Raw genomic sequence first — 26,279 nt, forward strand, 5'->3', positions numbered from 1 at the left:
AACTTAAGCCAGGCCCAGTAATTCTCCAACAGAAAGTACTGAGTCCTGCTACTGTGGGCAGATGTCCTCAGAAGTTTTAGAGGTCTGCAGTATCTAAGGGTGCCAATATGAGGACACAGGAATAGCAAATGCTGCCTTTGTCCCTTTAACCATCCAACAGAACACATGATCATTCTACCCAGTCCCCACCGAAAACAAAACCAAACCAATCCAATCCCTGCCCTCTCTACAATCTTCCTCACCTTAATCAATGACAACCCCATCCCCCCAGCTGTAAGTCATGCTTGATCCCTGCTCTCTTGTACTCCACACTGTAGGCATCCTAAAATCCCACTGGCTCTATCTTCAAGGTGTATCTCCCATTTGACCACTTCTTACCACCTCTATCACCACCACCTCTGTTGTCCCAGGCACCAGATCTCTTACCCAGACCCAGGAGCCAGAGTGGTCATGTTAATATGTAAATTAGATCATGTTCCTCTTCTGCTCAAAATCCTCCATTGACTCTCCATGTCCCTCAGTATAACACACAAGTCTTGACATTGGCTGACACTTCTCCCTCTCTTCACACTTGCTTTGCCTTCAATGCTTCCGCCTTAGCCCTCTGCACTGGCTACCCTGTAGAATCTTTGCACTGTTCCCCTAGAACACTTCCCTCAGATATCACCTCCCGTATGCCTTCACATCCTCGAGGTCTCTCAGCTTCTTGAAGAGGCCTTTCCTGACCCATATCGATATCCCTCATTTCTTACTTTATGTATCTTCATAAAGTTTTCTACCTCTAACCACATAAATCTGTTTATTTATGAAATGTCTGTCCTCCCCTACTAGACTACAGGCTCCATGGGAATACAGACTTCTGTTTTGTTCACGGTTACATCCCCCAACACTTAGAACACAACCTAGTACCTAAGAAGCATCCGTATATAACTGTTGAATAAATGAACTGAGTACCTGCAACTTCAAGAGAGGCTCTGCTACGAATCACCATCCTGGGACGACTGCTGCACAAGGTATTAGCTTGTTATCTATGGTCGGTGCAACTGAAGAACCCTGCTTATACTCAAGAACACTTTCCCTTAGCTGCTCCATTCTCCCAGTTCCCTGCAGCAATTCTGTCTTTCAGTGACCTGCTATTCATTCAAATTCAACAATGACTTTCTTAATTCAAATACCAAAGATCTAGTGACTCTGAAAATCTCTTAAATAAAGTAATAGCAATAAAGGTGAGGATCACCCCCACCTCCTCATCTTCCTCTAACAAATAATTGGTGTAGACTTAGTGACAGTTTTCAACCCAGCCAACTATTTGACAATCATTTGCACAATTCATCCTGCAGTAGGAAAGAACAGGAAGTCTCCACCCAAGAGTGTCTCCCAACACAAACTCTCAGCTCTGAAGGTTAAATAGTCACCCCGTGTTGAGTTCCAATAAAGAGTCTTAGGAGGCATCACACAGGGCCTGTTATCTGGGCAATGGAATTTGTTTTATACCAGTCAGGCTCAAGATAATTTCTAACAACTTGGATTTAACTGGTACCTGTGCAGGACTTCCCAAAATTCCCTTAGTGAGAATTCCTTCGTGAAAATTAGTATAATGGATTTGAGATTATTCCAACTAGGTTTTTTTTTTTTTTAATTTATGTTTATTTGAGAGAGAGTATGAGTGGGGGAGGGGAAGAGAAAGAGGGAGACTCAGAATCCAAAGCAGGCTCCAGTCTTGGGGCTCGAATCCATGAACCATGAGATCATGACCAGAGCCAAAGTCAGATGTTTAGCCAAGTGAGCCACCCAGGCTCCCTTAATTAGGTTTTTAAAAATATGTCTCTCTCTCTGTCTGACCCTCCCCTGTTCATGCTCTGTCTCTCTCTCAAAAATAAATAAACATTCAAAACAAAAAATTAAAAAAAAAAGGGGGGTGCCTGGGTGGCTCAGTCGGTTGAGCCTCCGACTTTGGCTCAGGTCATGATCTCACAGTCTATGAGTTCAAGCCCCACGTCGAGCTCTGTGATGACAGCTCAGAGCCTGGAGCCTGTTTCAGATTCTGTGTCTCCCTCTCTCTCTCTGACCCTCCCCTGTTCATGCTCTGTCTCTATCTCAAAAATAAATAAACATTAAAAAAATTTTTAAAAATAAAGCTTGCTAAGGGTGCCCAGGTGGTTCAGTCAGTTAAGCATCCGTCTCTTGATTTCAGTTCCAGTCATGATCTCACTGTTGAGACTGAGCCCTGTGTTTGACTCTGTGCTGACAGCATAGAGCCTGCTTGGGATTCTCTCACTCCCTGTCTCTCTGTCCCTCCCCGCCTCATGCTCTCTCTCCCTCTCTCAAAAAATAAACATTAAAAAAATAAAATAAAGCTTGCCATACATCTTCTATATAAGAGACAGAACCCACATTCCTCAACCAGATTTTACCAAAACATTTTGTGCCTTAAGATTCAAGAGCAACCAACACCATCTTGGAGTTAGAAAATCCTGCTTTATTTTTACCTGGAAGAAGTTTCCTGGTATTTCAGGGTGGAAAACTGGAAGCATTCTATTACAGAAATAGTATCCAAATAATACCACTTTACATTTGCATGTTGATACAACTTCAAAAATGCACATGTTCTGTCTATCCATCTAGGTCTCACTACTGAATAGCATATGTGGGCTCCCAAGAGCTACCACAACACAAAACACTGCTCCTATAGGAAACTGTGTGAAATGTCTATTTTATGGTTGTTGGAGTGCACAGATTTGGAGTAATTCAAGAAGTGGAGACTGCGTAACTAGCACATGCCAAGCCAGCTGAGGTGTTATCCATGACCTTCCAGACATACCTGTGCCAACACTATATTGAGCACAGGCATGCTGCACATTACAGAGGACCCTAACAGGAGATGTGGCCTCAGCCAGATTTCCCATAAAATGCTATTCCTGTCCTCCCAGGGGTTTCATTTGTGTCTGGGTGATTCTTGTACACACATAACACCTTGACCTTCACACTGAACAGAGATATTCTAGATCGGGACCTAAGGAGGGTGGAGAACACACCTATCTCCAAATCAGAATTCTAACAGGGCAGAGTCCATTGCAGGGGGATGTCAGACAGGCCTGTTCACTACTTCCCACTATCGCCCCCCAACAAAGCCGAGCTGATATTAAGTTGCCCTGTGTTATTTGGTTTAGAGAAACTAGAGGGAAACACAACATTCAGGATGGACCTGAGACCACCTTTTGTTAGAGTCTGATGAAATTATAGAGCATGGAAAAAACCAGAACCAAGACAAACTGTACAGGAATCTTTCAAACATGATCCCACAACAAATAGGAGATGCCCAGCACACACATGTATGAAAACAAAATAAAACATTCAGTGGGTTTAGCAAAATCCATCTTTAAGATCCTTTGCCAACACAAGGGAGCCACTTAGCCTGATCTATGATTGTCAGAGGCCACTTCTTGGGAGAAGGGATAGCCAGGGTGAGATTCTGATGCATAATGAGTGGCCCTGAAACTGCAGCAGGGTTATCGGGACCAGGAAGTGGGAAATGGCAGGAGATAGAGCCAAGGCCAGACTAATCAGGGCCTCATTTGATACTGTTAAAGAGTTTTTGTTTTGTGCTGAGGGTTATGAACTTTGGCTATAAAGCAAATAAGCTGGATGGAGAAGTAACTAGAAGAGGAAATAAGATCAAAGGTAGGTTGGTTTCTTGTTATTATGATTGAGGGAATCGTTTGTTTGCTGAAGGTGAATAGCCAACAGAGAGAGATGGAAAAAGCAGGAAAGGGAAGTCTCCACGGAGATATAGGACCCATAGCCCAGTGAGAAGAAGGAGTCTTGAGTACAAAGAGGAGCTCTTTCTTCCACCAACCTGAGAAGTCAGCTGATGATACCACAGCTCATATTCCCCAGGGACAACCCATATGGGTATGGGTTCCATACTTGCTGTCAGGCAAGGAAACTTCAGGAACTTTCTCTTACAGAAATATTTCCTGGGCTAGGTTTGAAATTTTTCTTCCTTAGAAATCATTGACACCAGGGGCGCCTGGGTGTCTCAGTCGGTTAAGTGTCCACTTTCGGCTCAGGTCATGATCTTACAGTTCATGGGTTCAAGCCCCACATCGTGCTCTGTGCTGACAGCTCAGAGCCTGGAGCCTGCTTCAGATTCTGTGTCTCCCTCTCTCTCTGCCCCTCCCCTGCTCATGTTCTGTCTCTCTCTCAAAAATAAATAAACATCAAAAAAAATTTTTTTAAGAAATCACTGATACCAAATCCTAGACACTACCAAAAGGAATGCTCCTCAAGGATCACAGACTCACTCACCACCATATTTAATACCTAGTGATCCCAGGAGGGTAAAAAAGGTGTCATACTGGACACTCAAGCACTGTCCCTTCTATAACATCTATATTCTGGACATATCTGTTTTGCTTAACAAAGCAAATTCTTATGACAAAGAAAAAGTGGGATGGTCGAAGAATGAGAATTCGATTTTTCTTGAGATCTTTGATGTCATGAATACAAATACCTGTTCAATCTTCTAAAGAGAACTTAATTTTTCATAGGCTGGGGCTACTAGTTGGGCTTACAGAGGCAATTTACCAAATACTACTAAAATGTGATTGTGACAGGCTTCACTGAGGGTCCAGGATATATTTGAATAAAACTAGTTATTACTAATATCTATTTTTTACATTTTACTTTATTTTTAAATTTTATTTAAATCCAATTTAATTTTAAATTTTATTTAAATTTAAATTTATTTTAATTTATTTAAATTTAATTTATTTATTTAAATTTTATTTATTTAGTTAACATATAGTATAATAATGATTTCAGGAGCAGAATCCAGTGATTCATCACTTGCATACGACACCCAGTGTTCATCCCAACAAGTGCCCTCCTTAATGCCCATCACCCATTTAGCTCATTCCCCCACCCAACACCCCTTCAGCAACCCTCAGTTTGCCCTCTGTATTTGAGAGGTCTCTTCCTGTTTTTTTCTTATTTTTCTTTCCCTCCCCCTACGTTCATCTGTTTTGTTTCTTTAATTCCATACATGAGTGAAATCATACGGTATTTTTCTTTCTTGGACTTATTTCTCTTAGCATAATATATTCCAGTTCCATCCACATTGATACAAATGGTCTTTTTGCATTTCATATTGACGATTTCAGGATTAATCGTTAATATTTAATGAAACAGCCAAATTTCAAATGCTAGCACAACCAGGCCTAAAAGTTCAGTTTTTCTTAAAATTCCTGTACTACTTTTAAATAATGATGTTCTCTGATAAAAATATGCAATCTGTTCCCACACCTACAATAAGCCTTTTCTGTAAACAATGGAAATTTTGGAGGGCTTAGTGTTTCCTTGGGAGAGGGGGTGATGAGTAATAACAAAGACTAAGACCAGCTGATTTTATAGCATTTTTTATATAAACAATTTAAAATAGTAAATGGAAATTTTCTTCACCTATGATCCTAATACAAAACTTATGCCAAGTTCCATCATGAAATTTTTTTGAGAAATACTAAAAAAAGGTTTCCTCATCCAGTATTAATTTCCTCTTCCCCGGGGCGCCTGGGTGGTTCAGTCGGTTAAGCGTCCGACTTCGGCTCAGGTCACAATCTCGCGGTCTGTGAGTTTGAGCCCCACGTCGGGCTCTGTGCTGACAGCTCAGAGCCTGGAGCCTATTTCAGATTCTGTGTCTCCCTCTCTCTGACCCTCCCCCGTTCATGCTCTGTCTCTCTCTGTCTCAAAAATAAATAAACGTTAAAAAAAAAAAAAAAAATTAAAAAAATTAAAAAAAATTTCCTCTTCCCCAAAGAGCACAATACGAGAATCTAATTAGGAATCCCCAAAGAGCACAATACGAGAATCTAATTAGGAAAAGTCAGGAATACAAAAGGTAGGTTTGGGACATAGGTACAGGAGACTTGAAGTTGATCTCCCAGTTAGAAGGGGTCAATCCAGCACCACGTCAAAAATCAAGGATGCCAATGCATTTCTCATCTTGATTCTACATATCAGGTTGAAAAGGTAAAGTTAGGCAGGATACGGAGGTGACAGGGTAGTGGGTGGTGGTAGCATTAGTGTATGTAGGGTGCCAAGGGGAGACAGGGATCTATACTTTGGTAAGTATTATTGTGCAGCTGGTATTAGGCACATGACTGAGTGAAGGCACAGTCAGAGTGAGAGTAGAGAAAGAAGTCTGGAGCTCCCAGGACACTCCCTGTTCATGGGTCAATGCTACCAAAAGCAGGTTTATTATTATGCAGGTACGGTGAGGTCAAAAAATAAGGAGATGACTGCCATTGAAAAGATACACAACAGTTTGGGAGGATTAATGTCTTAGTAATAATGAGCCTTGGGGCACCTGGGTGGCTCCATTGGTTAAGTGTCCACCTCTGGAGTTTGGCTCAGGCCATGATCTCATACTTTGGGAGATCGAGCTCCAAATAGGGCTCTGTGCTGAGGGCAGAGCCTGCTTGGGATTCTCTCTCTCCCTCTCTCTCTGCTCCTCCAACCCCTTTCAAAATAAATAAATAAACATTTAAAAAAACAGATTAAGTAATCTAACCCACTAACATGGAGAGATCCTCTACTTAAGCCTTAATTTGTTTTTTGGGATTTTTTTCCCATTAGACTGATGAAGTATTTCACATATAGCTCTTGCACACTTTTTAGATTTGTACCTAAGAATTTCATAACGTTTTTTTTGGGCCAGCATATAGAAACATAATTTTTGTAAATTGACCTTGTATCTTGTGAATTTACTAAACGTACTACTCATTAGTTCTAGTAGGTCTTCTCTAGATACCCTGGGATTTTCTATCTATGTATCTGCAAAAAGAGGTGGCTTTAATTCTTTCCTTCTTATTTGTAGTATACTTTTATTTATCTTGCCTTATTACACTGACTCGTGAAGAGAAGTGATTAAAAGGAGATACATTAGCCTTGATCCCAATCTTAGTGGGAAAGCATTCAGTCTTTTACCATTAAGTATGATATAAGCCATAGATTTTATGTAAGGTTTTATCAGATTAAAGAGGCTTCCTTAGATTTCTAGTTTTCTGAGAATTTTTTTTTATCATGAATGGATACTGAATTTTTTTTAAATGTGTTATCTGCATCTATGGAATTTGTCATACAGTTTTTCACTTTAGATTAAATCTGGTGAATTACATCGATTGAGTTTTAAACTCTGAACCATCCTTTTATTCCTAGGATAAACTCCCATCTCTCATGATTGTATTATCACTTTTATATATTGCTGGATCCTATTTGCTAATATTTGTGGATGAGGATTCTGTTTTTCACATTTGCTTCCCTTTCTGAACTTTGTCCTAATAATGCCGGCCTCATAAAAGATGAGACATTACTTACATATGGTCGTATCACCACAGAGTCAAGCACAAATTTGTACCTCGCACAAACCTAATGGACAGTAAATGTCTGTTGAGAAAGAGTTGCCTTTTCCCAGACCTTCTTCTCCCTGTCCCTTCTCCTTACCTAAGCAAAGGAGCAAATTCAATTATCTAGGGACTCCAGACTCTCTTCCAAACTTAAATGCTCATGAAGCTAAACGTATGCAATTTCAGAAGTGTCAGTCAAGCAGCGGTAAGTACCAAGTTTGATAAAATCTTTGTCATAATGTTATTGATCTGGCTTCTTTGCATAGTATTTTGCAAATTTGATTGAATTAGCTTTCACATTTCTTATGAACCAAGCTCTTTCTGTATGGCTGACTTTTTGGAACTGCAGACTTCAACTCTGGTGTACATGAGCCTTACTAGAAGTTAACAAAAAGTACTAATATGTGTCTCATCTGTCCATCCCAAGCCTGATTTAGTAGATCTCAGCTTATACCTCCTTCTTTTTGAAAGGATCATGGTTGAGAACCACTGCCATAGAGGTCACTTCCAAGTTCAGCTTCTGCCTTCTATTCACCTACCTGCCACCAAGTACAGAGGCCTGTCCCTTTGGCAAGTTCAGTAACCTTCCTTGCCTCAGTTCCCTCATCTTTAACTTCACATTGCCGTTGTGAGCAGGGAGTATTAACCATTACTGCTACTATTCGTTTCATTGTTGTCACTGCCAGGGCAAGCTTAGGCCAAGTGACTAAGCCAGCTCTTCCCCAGTTTTTAAGTAGGGGACGCTTTTTACATAGAAATGGATCACAGACCCATAAACTCTATACATGTTGATAACACCAACACATGACATAAATGTTACTGTGAATTCCGGTAACCAACTATTTTGTTTTGTATCACCCATGTACAGTTAAGTCATTCTCTAGTCAATGTAAAGATAATGTTTGTCTTTTCTATAGGTTTAAGACACCCTTGCAATCAATCTGAGACTTGCTCCCCACCCTTCTCAAAGTCTGAGTTCTTCTCGCTGTGACTCACTGCTTCAGCCACATCAAGCTACCTTGCACTGCCTCAACCTGCCACCGCTCTCCCTAACGTCAATGCCCTGCACGCTGTTCTATCTCAAGTATCCTTTTGCTTCTCTGTCTAGAACGTGAAATCATGAATGCTAATAAATTCATCTTAACCCCTGGACTGAGATTTCCCTACAGTTGGCTAGTTAAGAATCTGAAGGTTAAAATACCATTCAATTAAGCACATAGCTAAATAACAACAATAAACATGTTTTTGTTTGTTTGTTTTTAAATAGTTAGAATCAGGAAGAGTCAGGCTAGGATGCCATGAGAGAGAGAGCTGTTTTAACAGAGGCCAAGTGGCTGAATAGGGGGTCTGTGGAAGCCACAGCCAGACCTCAGGAGCATCAGCAGTGCCAGTAGGCACCCAGGAGGGCACATCAGCCAGGCAGGACCAAGAGGCACTGACCGAGCCAAGATGGACAAACCCAGTTTATACAAGTCCCAGGCTCCACAGCAGATGCCAATACAACACCCCAGTTATACCTCAAGGGCCATTAGGGTGCCCATCTACTAGCAAAATCACTGGGGACGGGAAAGGGCCCACCCTGAGAAGAGAGCCTCCTCTACCAGGTTTAAGAGACCCATACTACTCACCACGTTCCAGAGGCTGTCTTGATGAGCAACAGGGAGTGGGCCTACACTGAACCTTTTTACCAAAAGGTGCCAAACACCTTTTAGCATTATCTTATTAGAATAATTCTACTGGATTAGACTAAAATTGTGGGGTTTCTTTTCCTTCTTTCTGGCTATCTTACAAGACAGAGGCTCACGTGCACAACAAACAAGAGATTGCTTAGAGGAAAAAAGAAGACATTACATTTTTCTTTACACGTCTGAGTGTAGGAGGAGTTAAAGTTTAGCAATCCCCTAGAACTCTTTCAACAACAGTTTAAATGTTAACTGCCCTGTAATTGGAGACTATAGTTTCATATATTCGAGGTTCATAGGCTCCGTCCATTCAGAGCACTCCCACTCCCACCCATGGTGAGCTGGCACCTGCTGTAATGGCGGCTGCACTGGAACAGCCATGCTTCCTCACAGCCTACATTCTAAAATTTCTCACTAGTTCTTTTATTTTTTTTAATTTTTTTTTTTAACATTTATTTATTTTTGAGAGAAGGAGACAGAGCATGAGCAGGGGAGGGGCAGAGGGAGACAGGGAGACACAGAATCCGAAGCAGGCTCCAGGCTCTGAGCTGTCAGCACAGAGCCCGATGTGGGGCTTGAACCCACAAAGTGCGAGATCATGACCTGAGTTGAAGTCAGATGCTTAACCAACTGAGCCACCCAGGCGCCCCACAAATTTCTCACTAGTTCTGAATCAACTATGAGGCCGCCCTTCCCTGTGCTGTTACTTCAGCATCCCCAACCAACACCCTGCTCCAATCACCTACCCACACCCACACACACACGAGTGAGAAAAAAATCACTTATAGGTCACTTGATTTGGCTTTCGTTTTGAATAAAATACCATGACTGTTATTTTTTCCTCCCTAAGATTGTACCTTCGACAACCTATTCACTCACTTCATTCAAATTATCTATAAAAGTTATTTTGTATAGAACAGGAATTTTGTTTCCTAAAATTAGCCTAGAAACCTGCAGCAGCTCCATTTCCCATCCTGCTTCAAATATTCTTTTCTAAATGGAAAAAAAGATCCACAAAATGCATTTACACAGAATTGCGTGTCATAGAGATACTAAGTGGCTTCCTTGCATAATTTTACAGAGACTTAGAAGATAGCACATTAGAGGGACCCGACGCAAAACCGCATACAAAGACCGGAATAGCCTTCAAATATCAAAAAGGCTATTAAAAGGAACATAGGACAGGATTTTCAGCTTGTGAATGGACAATGCAAATTAATGAATCAAGAGGACTTTAGAGGGCATTTCAGTAGAATGGATAAAAATGTTTTAACAGAGCAGAATGAACAACACAGGTCTAAGAATGACAGAGAAGAATGGAAAAATTTTTTGATGCAAACAGGAAGAGACCTAAGTTACAAACACTAGGACAGACATGAACTGGAGACATTGTGGAAGTTTTTGGTCAAGGTAGGACTTGGGCTCCCCCTTGGGGGGGGTGGGTAGAATTTGACTAGAAATGGAAAGAGGAAGAGGAAGGAGCAGAATATCACAGGGGCACGAGGGAATAAAAAGGTGTGAGGTGGAGGTGAGAATGAATGGAGATCACCAGATGAGAGCATAAGTTACCGTGGGGTCACATGCATCGAGCCACACGAAGGCTGTGCCATTACAGCTTGAAGAAGACATTGTCCTTGGGCACCTTTTCTCTGACCAGAATTTTTTTCAAGTCTGGATAACCTAAACCTAGCCTTTCCAAAATATGGCCAAAAATTTTACCCTGAGAGGTAGGCTTAGAAGTCTAGCATAGAAAAAGTGGTACACACACACACATTACATATATATATATATATATATATATATATATATACACACACACACACACACACACACATATATACATATACACATACATACACATACATATGTATCTCCCTCCAGAATAGACTTGCAGTGGTTCATTAATTTTATCTTTTAATAGTTAGTACTTACAATATGGGACAGATGGATCCATAGCTCCCCAATGACAATTTCCCCAGAGGAATTGCCACTCCTAATGCACATGTTCACATCACCACCAACAAAAAAATATCTGCTGATAAACAAGACATGCTCCGGCGATTCTCAACTCCAGAGGCATGACATTTGTGTTCAGGGACTGGGGTGACAAAAAACTGCAAGTAATCTGGAATTAATATTAGGAAAATTTTGAAAATAATTTTTAGAACTAGAGTAGACTCAGGCTTTCCCCATAACAAGGTCATCTCCGGTCTGCTTGCTAAGTCGGGAAGAAAGTGCTAGAGCTGAATCAGGAGGAATGCTTGCAAGTTTATTTCAGCTGCCCTTATGCCCCTGTTAACCTATGCATGCCCATGAGATTGCACACACTTCCATGTTGGGTTCAGGATGGGAAGTGCTTAAGAAGAGCTGCTGGAGAATGCCAGTCCCACAGAGTCCAAGCATGTCACAGACATTTCTAGCTTCAAAAGCACACCACTCCCTCTTGGAAAGCTTGTTAAAGTTTATTAAAATGTTCTTTGACTTTGCTCAGGAAATTCTACCTCCATTGAAAGCATATCAAGGCTAAGGAACATTTTCCGTACTTAGAAAACTCAGTGAAGAATTACGTTTGAATTTTGCTTCACCATTCCAAGGTCCTCTATACACAGTGGTGGTGGTAAATTCACAACCATTCCCAAGTCAGTCTAACATTTTTATAGTTTCTGTTTACAATGTCTTAGAAGAGGGAGGTAGAATGGCCCCCTAACTCCTGGAACACACTCGAGCAAGTGTTACAAAGCATGGGTGTTATAGCTAGACAGACATGGATTCAAACCCTAACACTCAGCTCGCCACTTGTGTGACCTTAGACAGGTGACCTGACCTCTGTGCCTCAATTTCCTCACTTACAAAATAGCGATAGTAAGAACTGTGTTCTAGAATTCATCTGACGATGAAATAATAAATATAAAGCAGTTAGCATAGTTCCTAACAAAATGTGATTCTAATATCAACCTATTAGCACAGTGTCTCATTAATATTCTAACACTTATTTCTTTTCTAAAAGCCTGGATTAACTGTTCACTATTAAGTGTCTTTGTTTTTTTAACAAGAGCAACTCATCTTTGTGATGATTGTTTCTCTCTGAACCTACTCTTCCTACCCATGAGATGAGAGTAATACCTCTTGCACTGCCATCTCAAGAAGGGAGACAGTCAACCGTAAGTATGGGAACACATTTTGAAAACTGAATACGTAAAAGTTATTGATGGCAAATTTTAATCTGAAATACATTATTCTGAAGTAGGCATATCATGAATGCTGTGGAGAAACAAAGACATGTCAGGCAGCACCATATCAGGACTCAAGACCTGTTCCTAAGCCTTCTCTAATAAATTTTAATTCATTTTAATCTTATAGTGATTCAATATCTCCATGTGATAGTGATTCACGCGTTTTATTTGCCAAATATTGCTTCTTGATTATTTTCAGAAAGGTTTTTGAGCTCTTTCTTAGGAAAGTCACAACTTGAAGAGTGGATTATATGTCAGTTATTATTTTAGTCCAACCTAAGCCAAATCATATTTATTCCTAATCTTGATCACTACTCATATAGTGATGATTAAATCAGACACGGCTCGTGGTACAGCTGGTGAGGCATGAACTTCTGGGATTTGAATACCAGTTCAGTCATTTATTAGCTGGATTTAATTGCCAGCAATTTCTTTTACCTTTCTTTTTTTTTTTAATTTTTTTAAAATGTTTATTTTATTTTTGAGACAATGTGAGAGACAGAGTGCAAGCAGTGGAGGGGCAGAGACAGAGGGAGACACAGAATCCGAAGCAGGCTCCAGGCTCTGAGTTGTCAGCCCAGAGCCCGACGCTGGGCTCGAACTCACGAACCGTGAGATCATGACCGTCGAAGTCAGACGCTTAACCGACTGAGCCACTCAGGCACCCCTCTTTTACCTTTCTGAACTTGCATCTGAGAAATGGGAATAGGACAACTATCTCCTCAAGGAGATAGTGGTCTTCAAGAGCAGGGCACGGTCCCTAGAGACAGTAAACATTCTCTGAATGAGTATAATTTTATAATGGAACAAAAAAGAACATCTACTTACAGCTCACAGATGCCAGCTTTGGCAGGAATGAGAGGCACAAGTTGCAGTAAAAGTTTGACACCATTCTGCCATTCTTCTTCTCTTTCAAATTCACAGTACAAATAGCTACATTCATCAGATGAAAACTGGTAGAAAACATAGGTATCTTGAAAGTATAAATTCTGGTCCACTGTTGGAAACAAAAAAGGGGTGGGTCCGTTTCTCAAAGTATATTATTAAGAGAGTCATAAACCAAATAATAAATTGAAAGCCCTACTAATTATTATGAGAACCCAGGGGAAAGACTATAATTATATATTCTAAGTCCATTCATGTTTACAATCCCACTGAATTAAAGGGGACTTACTGACCAACCCAATTTTTATTACTTGAGGCCTTAGCCAGCATCTTCACATGTATTTTATGACTTATGTGCTTCAGAGACAGGTGAAATCAGTAGCAATTCAAAAAGTGGGGAGAATTTTTTTTTTATATGTCCCAAGGCAAACTAATACGTTTAATTACGTTAGTGATATACAAGTGTAACACTATAACAAGTTTCAAACCAGTGGTTCTCAATTGGACGGGGCGGGGGGGGGGGGGGGTAAGGACTGTGCCCCCAAGGGACACTTGGCAATGTCTGGAGACATTTTTGGTTGTCATTACTAGAGGGTGCTACTGGCATCTGGTGCTAAACATCCTGTATGTACAAGACAGGCCCCTACAACTAAGAATTATCTAGCAAAAAATATCAATGCCACCAAGATTGTTTTAAAAGAAATCAAGGACTGATCCAAAAATACATTAACACTTAATTTTTTTTGCTCACCACTAACATGAACCTCACAAGCAAGCAGGTAACATTCTTCAAAGATAGTCACTGATTTTCAATGTGAGAGTATCAGGTGCTAGGTGTTAATAATGCCTTGAAATTACACCCACATCCCCATCTGTACTCTTCTTGCACACTGGCACTTGGGGTATGCCTTTCTCTACCTTACTATGTTCTCTGACCCTCAAGATTTATTACTTAGAGGGAAAAAGGGGCTTCCTAGTGACTAACTAGAACCTTCATGATAGAGCCAAATAAAGAATCTGGATTGCTTGACTTCTAATTCTTCAATTCCCAGGGCTCAATTAGGAAAAGAGATATCTGCCATCTATTTTAGTTGCTAGTTAACATCAATTTTGTGCTCTTTTTAAACAGCTAATTTTCATAGGTCATATCTCTAATTGTTCATGGTTAGTCAATTAAATGGCATACACATTCCACTCATAAAATCAGTTTCTGATAATTATTCTAAGTACACCTAGACAAATCACACATTTAGAGCAACTAAAGATGTCTCTGATTAAAAAAAAAAAATAACAACTGAGGGGCACCTGGGTGGCTCAGTCGGTTAGGTGTCCGACTTTGGCTCACGTCATGATCTTGTGGTTCGTGCTCTGTGCTGACATCTCAGAGCCTGGAGCCTGCTTCAGATTCTGTGTCTCCCTCTCTCTCTGTCCCTCCCCTGCTCACGTTCTCTCTCTCTCTCTCTCTCTTTCAAGAATAAATAAACATTTAAAATTTAAAAAACAAAACAAAAAAATCTGTGAGGAGCCTTTTGGGTAGAGGAGAAGGTAAGGGAAAAACTCTTACAGGTAGTAGTCTGTGAATCAGCAAGTACCTAATTATTTTTATAAAAGATGTGCAAAATAACCGTCAAAAGATGACTGGTCACTTTTATTTACAAAATATGAGAGAATGCAAACATTTACCTGCAAAAGCAATTTCCATCCAGATTGTAACATCCTCTAGAAAATTCAAGTAAATTTTGTTCTGGTAGCTTAATAAAATAATGCTCTGTGCTTTCAAAACATATGATACTAACCTGATAACATAATTCCCATATCCAGTAGGAGCTGCCAGACCCCTATGGCCATAGATCTGCACTGGACAAAGGGACAGTGTTCTAGAAGCCAGTCTACCAGCTCTGACCCAACACAGCTCCTCCTGAACAAAAGGGAAGCCATTCATGGTTAAGACATTGTTGCAACTCATTTGCCAAATAATTGATATTTAATATCATCCGTTTCATAAACTTTTTTAAACAAGCGACTCAATAATAATGAATCGGCACCTCTTATTCATCTTTCCAATTTCAGCTGAAATATCACTTCCTCAGGAACACTTGGAATCATAACCTCTTACACTCTTGCTTCAATCACCCAACATTTAGTAATTGTACATCTTTCCGAATGAATACTATCTGCTTTCCTCACTTCAGAATCATTTTCAAGATATCAGCAACTATGTATATACCTCACCGTTAGACCCCAACAATTACAACAGTTCAGATACACAGGTAAGCTCTCAATACACATGTTTGGATAAATGAAGGAATAAATTTAGCAATCCTTTATATAAAGATAATGCTTCTGCCTTGGTAAAACAAGTACCTCAAAAAGTGATGGCGATCAACTTTTGTTCAACTCTTTATAGATTTTTATCTAGTCTTTTTGAGAAAAAATTAATTCCAAGATTACTCAAAGTTGGGACCATAGAGAGTGCTAAAGAGTTTTGTTTGCTACTCTACAGATTAAATCCTCAAATTTGTCTCCAAGAACAATAAATATGACCATTAGTCTTTTCAATATAGTCTAAGTGATATGGCCATGCAGCCTAGATCACAAACCCATAAACCCAGCTGTGCGTGATAGACTCCACTCACCACATATGCAAAAATATCCTCTGCAATCTGTTTTAAGATCCACAACTGCATTTGAAGAATGCCCCAATCTGGGCACTACAAGCAGTATTTTCATGCCACTTTTCCATCTTTATCAGCCTCAAATGAAAAACCACAGGAAGACAAGTTCCTGAAATATGGTTTTTCATTTGCAAAAATCTCACTGAAAATCATTCTCCCTTAAAAAAAAGTCACCAAGATGTTTCTTTTAAAAAAATGTATCATGAAATGGTTATCTTTATTCAATGTTTGGTATTTAAGAACCAAAACATGTCAATATTTTATTCCTAAAACAGAAACGTATTGCCATGAGATGTTGTATTTTCAGGTGTGAAGGAAAAATAAGCTTTTCTTACTGAGATATTTGGTTTTGGGGTTTTGAGTTTTTTTATGCACAATGTGGGGCTTAAACTCATAACCCCAAATATCAAGTCATAAGCTCTACCAACTGAGCCCCTCTGCTAAGATATTTCAACAAATATCCCAGCTTGGGTAAGTCTAACTTTTTTTTTTTTGGTAAAGTGCCACTATATGAAAGGTACTCTAAGGTGATTAGGGCAACACCAGACATGTTCACTTGCAGGTTAGCTTTAAGACATTAGAAAGATTAACTGTCAAATAAATGGATGTTTTCTGAAAAAAGAGAAAACAGATTGCAATAAACTAGGCAATTAGACAAAACAGTCAATATTAACTTCTAATTCTATAAGACACCTTTTATGTTAAAGGCTCAAAGTGTTAATTAATTCCTCAATGCCTCTGTCAATTAGCCAGCATCTTTGGGCTTGTAAAGTACTTTTATCCCAGGGATTTAAACACTGTATTATTGTAATCCTTTTCTCAGAACAATCCAGTTCTCCGTCTGTTCTCACCTGGAATAGGACACAACCAAACATTTACTAACAAACTAAAGAGGCAACTTGCAAAAGGTGACTAGGTGGATGAATACGTTTGCTTGCTCGCAGATGATGGGGAAGAAGTTTCTTAGACTGGGGCTTCTCAAAAGTGTGTTTAGAAGCACATGGGGGATTTGGTTAATGTGTAGATTCTGATACAGTATGGCTGGATGGGGCCTAGGTGATGCTGGGAGCCCCAGTTCCCCAGTTCTACCTTCTCCATGGGAAGAGTTCACTCTGTCTTGGGCAGCGGGGCTGAGTCTATATTCTCAAACAGGATATTGCCATGACAATGCTAGTTAATAAGAGCTCCCCCAACCCCCAGCCAGCAAGCTATGGTTTCAGTTGCCCATGATCCCTTTCTTCTCTACCCCCAACTTTATCAAATTATGTTTCAAATATCCTTCATTAATCCATCTACACCAGGGAACACACCATTAGGGATAGGGATAAACACTATTAACATCACCAAAGCAAACAAAATGAGGTGAGGTGCCCCTGCATTGAACTCCCACTCCCCTGACTTGCTGGCCAGGTCTGCAACAATCCAGCTCCCATACCCAAACCTACAGGACTTAGGGGAGAGCAGCGAGGAAAAAAAGGTCTGCACGGAAGGCAGCAATCTCAACACCCGCACCAGTTCTTACTCCAGTCTTGTACTGAATCCAGAAACCGTTGGGGGTACATGTAGATCTAACTACAGTTGCAATACTAGGTGGGAACATTCGATATGGAGGTGATTAGCTATAAGGCCAGTGTGGCTGTTACAACAAAACATTAATTTGACCCATTTCTGGAGCTGAAAATTTGATTTCTCCTGGTCTCCTTCTGCCTCCAGTTGCATTTTTAGCAATTAATTCACGGTAATGCAGACAGGACCCTAATCTCAAATGTAAATGGAGTGATGGTATTTAGAGACCTATTTGAAGTCTCAGAAACCAATATGATTTTTCTTAGAGTGCAAAAGCAATAAAAAACATCTCAACATTTTGAAAGTAATTCTCATGTAGTACATGGCGAATACCTTACCTTGATTTACTACCAAATGAAAAGGACTCATCCTAGGCAACCATATTAGCACTTTATCTTTAAACCCAAGGCACTAATTAAATCCTTGGTTAATTAAAAATAAGAAGTTCTGGCCCAACCACTGGGAATCTGAAATAGCACAGCACATGCTCTCTCCCCTTTCTACTCCCACTGAACCCTAAATATGTTCAAAGTGGCATGGATGGTTCTTTTCCATGAGCCTTATTAATGTATATCTCCCAATGCTTTTTTCCCTTCTATATCCATGGAGACCACATAAAGAAACTGAGGACAATGACAGATCTTACACATAGCCTTGTGTGGTAGGTAAAATGAATCCTAGGAGCCTGCTTAAGACTAGACCAAAGACTTATCCACCCTGTTTTAGTTTTTAAAAAATGAAAAAAAAAAAAAAAATCAGATGGATTTCAAATTGATATCATCATCTGTTAAAAAAAAATTACAAAGGCTCTATGTGAAGTAGTCTAGCCATGACTGCAGCCTCTCTTCCCCCCTGTTGTTGTCTACTTGGCCTGGGCTCTCAGCGAAAAGTTCTCAGACCTTGGACTATGAATTCCTTATAGGGGGGAGGGGAAGCTTTTTTCAAGAGGTTCATGAGTCCATATACACAACATGTTATGTCAACAGAACACATCATGTCTAATGTGGGTCATGTTTTTCAAGACCTATGTATATACTAATGTGGTTAATTAAATATGGGATTTTAAAGTAATAATTCATTATAGTTTTCCCACCCTCCCTCCTACCCTTGTCAATGGTGCCTCAGAAAACAGTTTCTGCCAAGTGTTTGATTAGAAAGAAGTTGGTAGCCTGGGATAGTTAGTGACTAGAAAAGAACATGAAGGAACTATCTAAGGTGTGGATAATAGTTACATAGGTGTATATAATAATTAACGATTCTCAAGCTGTACCCTTAAGAATTGTGCATTTTCAGTCATGTCTCAATAAAATGGGAGTCTTCTTACTCAAACAGGTCGAGAATCACTATCCCCCAAACCCATGCCATGATGAAATTTTTCTCAACTGTGACAAATGGAAAAAACAGGAATATTACAATGAATTTGTGATAAAGCTGAGTTAACTTAAAGAAATATCCTTTTTGGGGCGCCTGGGTGGCGCAGTCGGTTAAGCGTCCGACTTCAGCCGGGTCACGATCTCGCGGTCCGTGAGTTCGAGCCCCGCGTCAGGCTCTGGGCTGATGGCTCGGAGCCTGGAGCCTGTTTCCGATTCTGTGTCTCCCTCTCTCTCTGCCCCTCCCCCGTTCATGCTCTGTCTCTCTCTGTCCCAAAAATAAATAAAAAATGTTGAAAAAAAAAAAAAAAAAATTTAAAAAAAAAAAAAAAAAAAAAAAGAAATATCCTTTTTCTGAGGATCTTTCCTACTTTTTTTTGGTAACATTTTTTATGAGTACTCTTCCTGTTCTTTGTGGTATATTGCAATCTTTTCAGTAAGAAAAAATAATGGTAATAAATGCCATAGTTTTCTCTTTTTGTTCAATTTTTATCATTTTAATTTGGTATTGTTTGATATGGCTTAATACCTTTACTTGACAAAATAAAAAGCTGACAATTTACTTTTGTTTTTTCTTCAAATGGCTCCATGAATGAAAACGTGTTCTAAACTTACTAAGCGACCATTCTTAGTCCAGCTGCTTTAAAACTGACCATTAGCCCATCTATTTACTCTCATACCCCCACCCCCTTATTCACAAGCCAAGGCAGAGAAATGCCAGCTCTTTGGACCCGCCCTTCCCCCTCCTTGCAGGGCCTGAGGAGGGGCTCATCCTCACCTGGCAACTTAGAGCACAAGTTCCCCTCTCCCATGGGCCCCCAACAAGTCCTCAAAGAGCCTTGGTAAGGTTCCTGAAGCGGGGGCCTATATTTACTGAAGTCGCATTATAGCACGTGCCCAATAAAAATCTTATAAAACATCACATTTCAGAGGAAGCAGAGCAGAGAGTCTCTGAGGAACTCATCCACACCTGCTGCTGGAGATTCCACACCCTAACTTCAGAACCAGGAGTCTCCTGTCAGCAAATACTCAGCTGAATTTAACTAAAAGAAAAACCACCACCAGTACCCCAAACGGACACTTCAAACAAACCCTCCCAGCACTGATATAGCCCATCTCTCTGTAATCAACTTTACCATTTTATCACATTTTTGGGTTTTTTGTTTTTGTTTTTTTTTTCTCCTCAAGGAGAATTTCTGACAAGGTGTTAGAAAACTGTGTTACCTGTAAAATCCCTTGAGGTTCACTCTGTCTTTTATCAGGTCAGCAGCCTGAACAATAATAATATTCCTCAATGCTCTTCCCGCACAAGAAGAATTCTCTCCATAAATCTAAAATGGAAAAGGACAAATATTCTATGTAGATTCAGAATAATATAATTTGTGAGCTGCCAACAGCATACTATACATGAAAGAAAATCATGACCACCTCCCTAAGTTCAAAACATTTTAGCCTACGTAGCTACAAACAACTGCCTGTTTTATTTTTGCAATTGGTCCACTTGTGCTATTAAAGCTACAATAACTATTTTCCAAATGCTAAACTGCTTTAGCCATGAATCATCTTTTATATGAAGTTTCCAGAGCAAATCAATTTTTTTAAAAAAACACTGTTTCTATTAATACAGCAAATGGAAGAATATTTATAACATATGACTCTGCCATATTGATAATGCATTCATGTAAAAGTCTTGGAAGAGAGGATAGTAATTTTTCCCTATCTGGTGAACATCTCACACTGTGACACAATGCGATAGGGCTACAGTCTGCTTTGCTTTTAAGCTTCACTCAGCTTCAGAGCTCATAGTTAATTCCAAGCATTCTGGTTTCACCTACTTCGTGATTCCACCTAGCTGATGAAAATTTTATTTAACTTCCTTTTGAATCTCCTAACACATCCGTATGTATTTCCGATTCTGGGAGGTTGAAGGAGGCTATTTCTCAGATCTAGAGAGCTCTACGTCCTACTTTATATACCTACCTTCTTTCTCTGTAATTGGCACCTTCCTCCATAGTACAATGCTACCTCACAAAAGAAGTAAAAATGAACAGTCTTCATAAGTAAAGGTTCTTGAAAATCAATGTATACTGGGGATGTGTGCTTACATGTGTTTACTTGTTTCTTGGTGAACTCTTTCTGCACCTACACAATTGTACATCTATAAAATATTTTATATCTTCTCTTGAAGCAAACTGATGGATAATATATTGACTATGTCTTGACAGGGAACACTTCAACCCCATCTTATGCTTCTCTAGTATTCCTATTATCACCTCCCAAATACAGCCTGATGACAAAGTGAGAATGGCAGGAAGTTATTTATTTTTAACATGTTAAAACTGTATATTAAAAAACAAACAAAAAAACACGTGAAAACTCTACACCAAGTCAGATGACAGACAGTACTTCCCTAAAAGAGAAGTCAGCTGACACTTGATGGGTCCTGACAAGGTACCAGTATTCATTCACTCAGTCATTCAAAAAACATTTGATGAGCAGCTACCAGGCCCCATTCTAGAAGCTGTGGATATAGTAGTGAACAAGGCCCAAAAGTTCCAGACCTCACAATGATCACAAGTCTCTTGTTACTCTTAAACAACAAAAAACAGGGGCGCCTAGGTGGCTCGGTCGGTTGAGTGTCCGACTTCGGCTCAGGTCATGGTCTTGCGGTCTGTGAGTTTGAGCCCCACATCGGGGCTCTGTGCTGACAGCTCAGAGCCTGGAGCCTGATTCAGATTCTGTGTCTCCCTCTCTCTCTGCCCTTCCCCTGCTCATGCTCTTTCTCTCTCTCTGCCAAAAATAAATAAACATTACAAAAAGAAAAATTTCTTTAAAACAAAAAACAAAACAAAACAAAAAACCTCTGCCAACCGATTTTTAAATGTAACACAATGAAGTCTTCCCCATCTTTTTCCAATGAGCATACGGAGATATTATATTATTAGATAACTATAAAGACAATCCCCTTTTACACAAAGGTTTTAGTGTACAATAGACACACGGTATTTTTAAAATAGCGGATATCAACACAACAAATTGAAAAATATATATTATGTATTAACTCTGCATTTATGTAAGGACTTGGAAGATGGGAAAATACTTTTTTCCTATCTGGTGAACATCTTGCACCATGCCACAATTATCAGAGCATCTCAAACACCTTCAGTTGTGTCATCCCCAGGTGAGGAAGACGGCCTGCCCAGGAGCAAAGCCAAGGGCTGTACCTAGAAGAGTCTACACCAGAATTTATAAATCATCGTTTCAGAAAATGCAGTAAGAGAAAAGAATCATACCTGGGAAGGAGTGTGCTCAAGGTATGGATTGGAAATTCTTCTCGATAGAGTCTATTTTGAAAGAAAGAAAAGGAAAAACAATTAGAACCAAACAAATCTTTGTACTGTAAGAGACTATGTCTGCAACATGGCAGGCCCAGCAGTTGTCCAAGCCAAAAAACGTGTTTAAATCTCAAGTCATAGGCCATAGAGGATTAACGTCTTTATTCTCATTCAGTGTAACCATCTGGTCGGCATTCATTCAAATGGGACAGATTATTCCATTTGAATAGCATCTCATCTAACTTTAAGAAGCACATTAAAAAGACTGGGATGTTTTCATACTTGTCGTTTAATCTCCATGTGATATTGATTCTGTTTCTCCTTTCCTTTTCATTTCCTCTTTCACCCGCTCACTCAGACGTTCACCACTATACATCTGAACTGCTGCCTCAGCTTCTCAGTGGCTCTCCCTGCCCTCTGGTCATGCCCCCGCAGGCCATCCTGCAAACCTCAACTCTACAAATGCCCCCAAGTTGCCCCCTTGACTTACAGTGCATCTCTAACTGCTTATGTGAGTTAATCCAAACCAGCACAGTCTGCCTCCAACAGGTTTCTCCTTCCACCTCCCTCCACGACAAGACCCACTCATCAGGAGAGGCCCCCATTCCTACTTGCCTGGGCTCACACCATTCTCCACATTACAGAGTCCTCCACCTTCTTGACACTTCCCTGGATCCCACTGGACTTAGTCTTTTTTTTTTTTTTTTTTTTAATGTTTACTTATTTATTTTGAGAGAGAGAGATAGAGAGCAAATGGGAGAGGGGCAGAGAGAGACAGACAGAATTGCCAGCACACTCAGCGCTGTCAGTGCAGAGCCCGATGTGATCTCATGAACCATGAGATCATGACCTAAGCTGAAATCAAGAGGTGGACACTCAACCAACTTAGCCACCCAGTGCCCTTTTTTTCCCCACCTGACTCTGAAGTCCAGGTTTCGTGCAGTCACCTCCTGGGTGAAGCGCCTCCCCCTGTCCCAGTCCACTGGGGTTTGTCCCTCTTCACAGCTCTGCTTCTCTCTACTAGTCATGTGGCAGCTCCTGGATGCTCTGGGCTGTTGGCTGTCGTTCTCTGTGTGCATTTGCCTAACTCATCCTTAAGCTCCTTGAGGGAGTGCTGGCAGTTTATAGGGCTTTGCTTTCACAGCACTAGCACACAACCTTGCACACAAATCAATCATTTCTTTCGAGATATTTACATCTATTAAGTATCTGCTGAATGATTTGAATGGTGGGAGCTAATTTTTCCTACCTAACAATCCAGTAAGCCGCACCATCACCCACATATGCTTCAGCACAATAGAAAACTATTATCATTTCCTATTGTGGTAGGAGAAAAAGAACAGAGCAACTAACATTTACTGAGCTCCCAACCTATGTTTAAAAGCTCTTTACACCTCTATTCCAAGGCTTGCTGCCTTTTCAGATCCCATAGTCTTTAGTCTGCCGCCTCCAGTTCTCAGGATCATTTGCTAAATTACAAAACATTCCCTGCCAGTCATGGTTTTCCAGCATCCAAACCTTCCACCAAGCCTTAACCTAAGACAGAATTCCCATTCTGCATCTTCCCCACTGCACATGCCTCCCATATTACTTATCTTAATTAAACTGAAATGAATATATAGACTCTATTCAGAAACGCAAATCGGTATATTCTGCTAAAGATTTGCTGTGGCTTCAAAGGAAAGGAAATTCACAAAGGTAGATAGGCCATTTTTAATCCCTAGGTCTTAAAATAAAACATCCACCCACCCCTTCTGGTGTCGTCTATACACGCTCCAAATCAGCCCTTCTCAGGCCTTCTGTCGTCTGGGCCTACGTAATATATTCACTTATTGAAATACCAAACAATTTAAAATTTGCATATGCACTAGCTTTATCATTTCAAGATGAATCATCATAAGTGATTTTTTCTTTTCCCCCTTAAACAGACTTTTAAAAATCAATCTGGCAGGCCAGGACTGACAGTCTTTGTTACTCATCTAATTGCCTGAATCAGCTCAGAAAAGCAACTACTTCACATGATATAGTTTTTAAAAAAAGAAAGAAAGAAAGAAAGCTTTTAGGTAGAAACAGGTTCTCAAGAGCTAGGTAGGGACACATTCAGAGGAGAAAGCAAACCACTTCCTTTCTTTCAGCTGCCAACCTAAATCTGGCGTCTCAACACTAGTGTTACACTCACACAATTCTACTTCACAGAAACTTCCCTGTGGATGGCTGGTTTCAAAAGATTGGTAAGGTGAGTAAATAAAGCCAGGAGATTCTTCCATGCTGACTAGATAACAGTAACAGATAAGCTACTAGTCCACAGGGAATCGACAAGAGCAACTTAACAAGAACTGCCTTTTCCAGAACACAATACCTACATTTGTTGTCAGCAACTCCTATGAAGCACTCTCTTAACTGGTCCCAGGAGGGCTTTGTTTCATTAAAGCTCTGAGAAAGCTGTTCTCAAACTCAGCTGGGCTCCAGGAAACCACAGAGCTCCTCATAACACTCTAAAGTTCTGAGGTGTTCAACTTAAAACAACTACCATAACTCTGTACTTCAGAGACCACTTTTTGTCAGTTGCTGGTATTGACCCAAAATAACAAGTGTCAAAGACCCGTAGAAAAAAAAACATGGAATAGTCTATCCATTACCTCATTAAAAAAAAATTTTTTTTTTAATGCTTATTTATTTTCGAGAGAGAGAGAGAGAGAGGCAGAGCATGAGCAGGGTAGGGGCAGAGACAGACATAGAACACGACACAGGGCTCGAACACAGGGACCATGAGATCATGACCTGAGCTGAAGTTGGATGCTTAACCAACTGAGCCACCCAGGTACCCCTCCATCACCTCGTTTTTAAGAGGTATTGGGAAATGATGTAATTTTATCAGAGGAATGGTGAGGGCAACTTCTAGGAATCTGAGCATCACTGCTCTAAATCACCTTGTGGATTTCTCTCCAACATTTACCTGAAAGAGTATCTGTCACAAGAACACCCTTAAAACTGCACCCCTCTCCATTTCAATATTCTTTGCCTAATATACCATCAGCTGTTTTCATTCCATCTTTGAATCCCTTGGTTTTATTTCTCCTCTCAGAGTTCCAGGGCTTTATCGGACCCTTCCTGTGGCAACTAACTTCCATTCATTTCTCATTTACAAAGCACCTACTGAGCTCCTTGCCAGGCATTGTGGGAGCTTCCACAAACATACACATGTACATGATATGATTCCTGATCTAGAAATCCACTTACCAGAATACACAAGACCTAAAGAATACTTTAAACCCATAAATTCTTTTCCTTGATCCTGATTGCCTCATCAACTTACTCTATAATCTTGGGTGGATGGTCCCATTGATACAGAGGGTCCTCTTTTAAACGGCCCTCTCTTGGGTCACATGGGTGGCTCAGTCAGTTAAGCATCTGACTCTTGAGTTAGGGTCATGTCATGATCTCACCATTGTCACACTGAGCCCCACGTTGGGCTCTGCACTGGTCATGGAGCCTGCTTAAGATTCTCTCTCTCTCTCTCTCTCTCTCTCTCTCTCTCTCTCTCTGTCTACCTCTCCCCTGCTTGTGTGCACATGCTCTCTAAATATATAAACAAATAAATAAATAATAAATAAATAAAATTAGATTTTAATTCAAACTTATTTCTTCTCCTTCCCACTTTAGTGAACCATGGAAAATGATTCCCTAAATGATTCCAGGCAGATACTTTTCATATTTTAAACATGTATTAGAAAACTGCAACCCTTTAATATTCACAAATGAATTTCTACTAAAAAAATAATGGCATAACTCAAAAGGGTAATTGGTTAGCTATCATGTATTACCTTCATTTTTTTTCAAGATAGGTGTTCACTAAAGTTAAAGTATAATGGCCCAAAATGCTGAGTCTGAACCAAGGACAGAACTCATTCCAGAGTCAGTGAAAATATCTTACTATACTGTATGATAGACTTACAGCACATTTTTTTTTTTTTATCATCTCTTAAATGATATGCCTTAAAACTCTCCTTAGATTGAGTTGAAGTGCTTAGGTGACCAAGGTGAGAGAGAAAAGAAACGAGAAAGAGAGAATCATTTCAATCCCCACAGAAGCACGACCTGCTCTATTTCAAAGAGGAACGATTAAGAGC

General features: G+C 40.1%; 1 protein-coding gene across 3 annotated transcripts in view; it reads right to left on the reverse strand.

The window, feature by feature from the left end:
- The window catches only part of RAPGEF5 (Rap guanine nucleotide exchange factor 5), a 223,463-nt gene that overhangs the window by 162,743 nt on the left and 34,441 nt on the right, over window positions 1–26,279 (reverse strand). For all 3 annotated transcript variants that reach the window (XM_078441420.2, XM_060632685.3, XM_060632686.3), the window contains exons 2-5: window positions 22,108–22,158; window positions 20,039–20,145; window positions 15,000–15,121; window positions 13,147–13,315 (exon numbers count right to left, since the gene is read on the reverse strand). In XM_078441420.2, coding sequence (XP_078297546.1) covers window positions 13,147–13,315; window positions 15,000–15,051 — 221 coding nt within the window. In that variant the 5' untranslated portion in view covers window positions 15,052–15,121; window positions 20,039–20,145; window positions 22,108–22,158. The remainder of the gene's footprint in view (window positions 1–13,146; window positions 13,316–14,999; window positions 15,122–20,038; window positions 20,146–22,107; window positions 22,159–26,279) is intronic.

The sequence above is a fragment of the Panthera onca genome, chromosome A2 (assembly GCF_046562875.1).
Source record: "Panthera onca isolate mPanOnc1 chromosome A2, mPanOnc1 haplotype 2, whole genome shotgun sequence".
Taxonomy (NCBI): Eukaryota; Metazoa; Chordata; class Mammalia; order Carnivora; family Felidae; genus Panthera; species Panthera onca.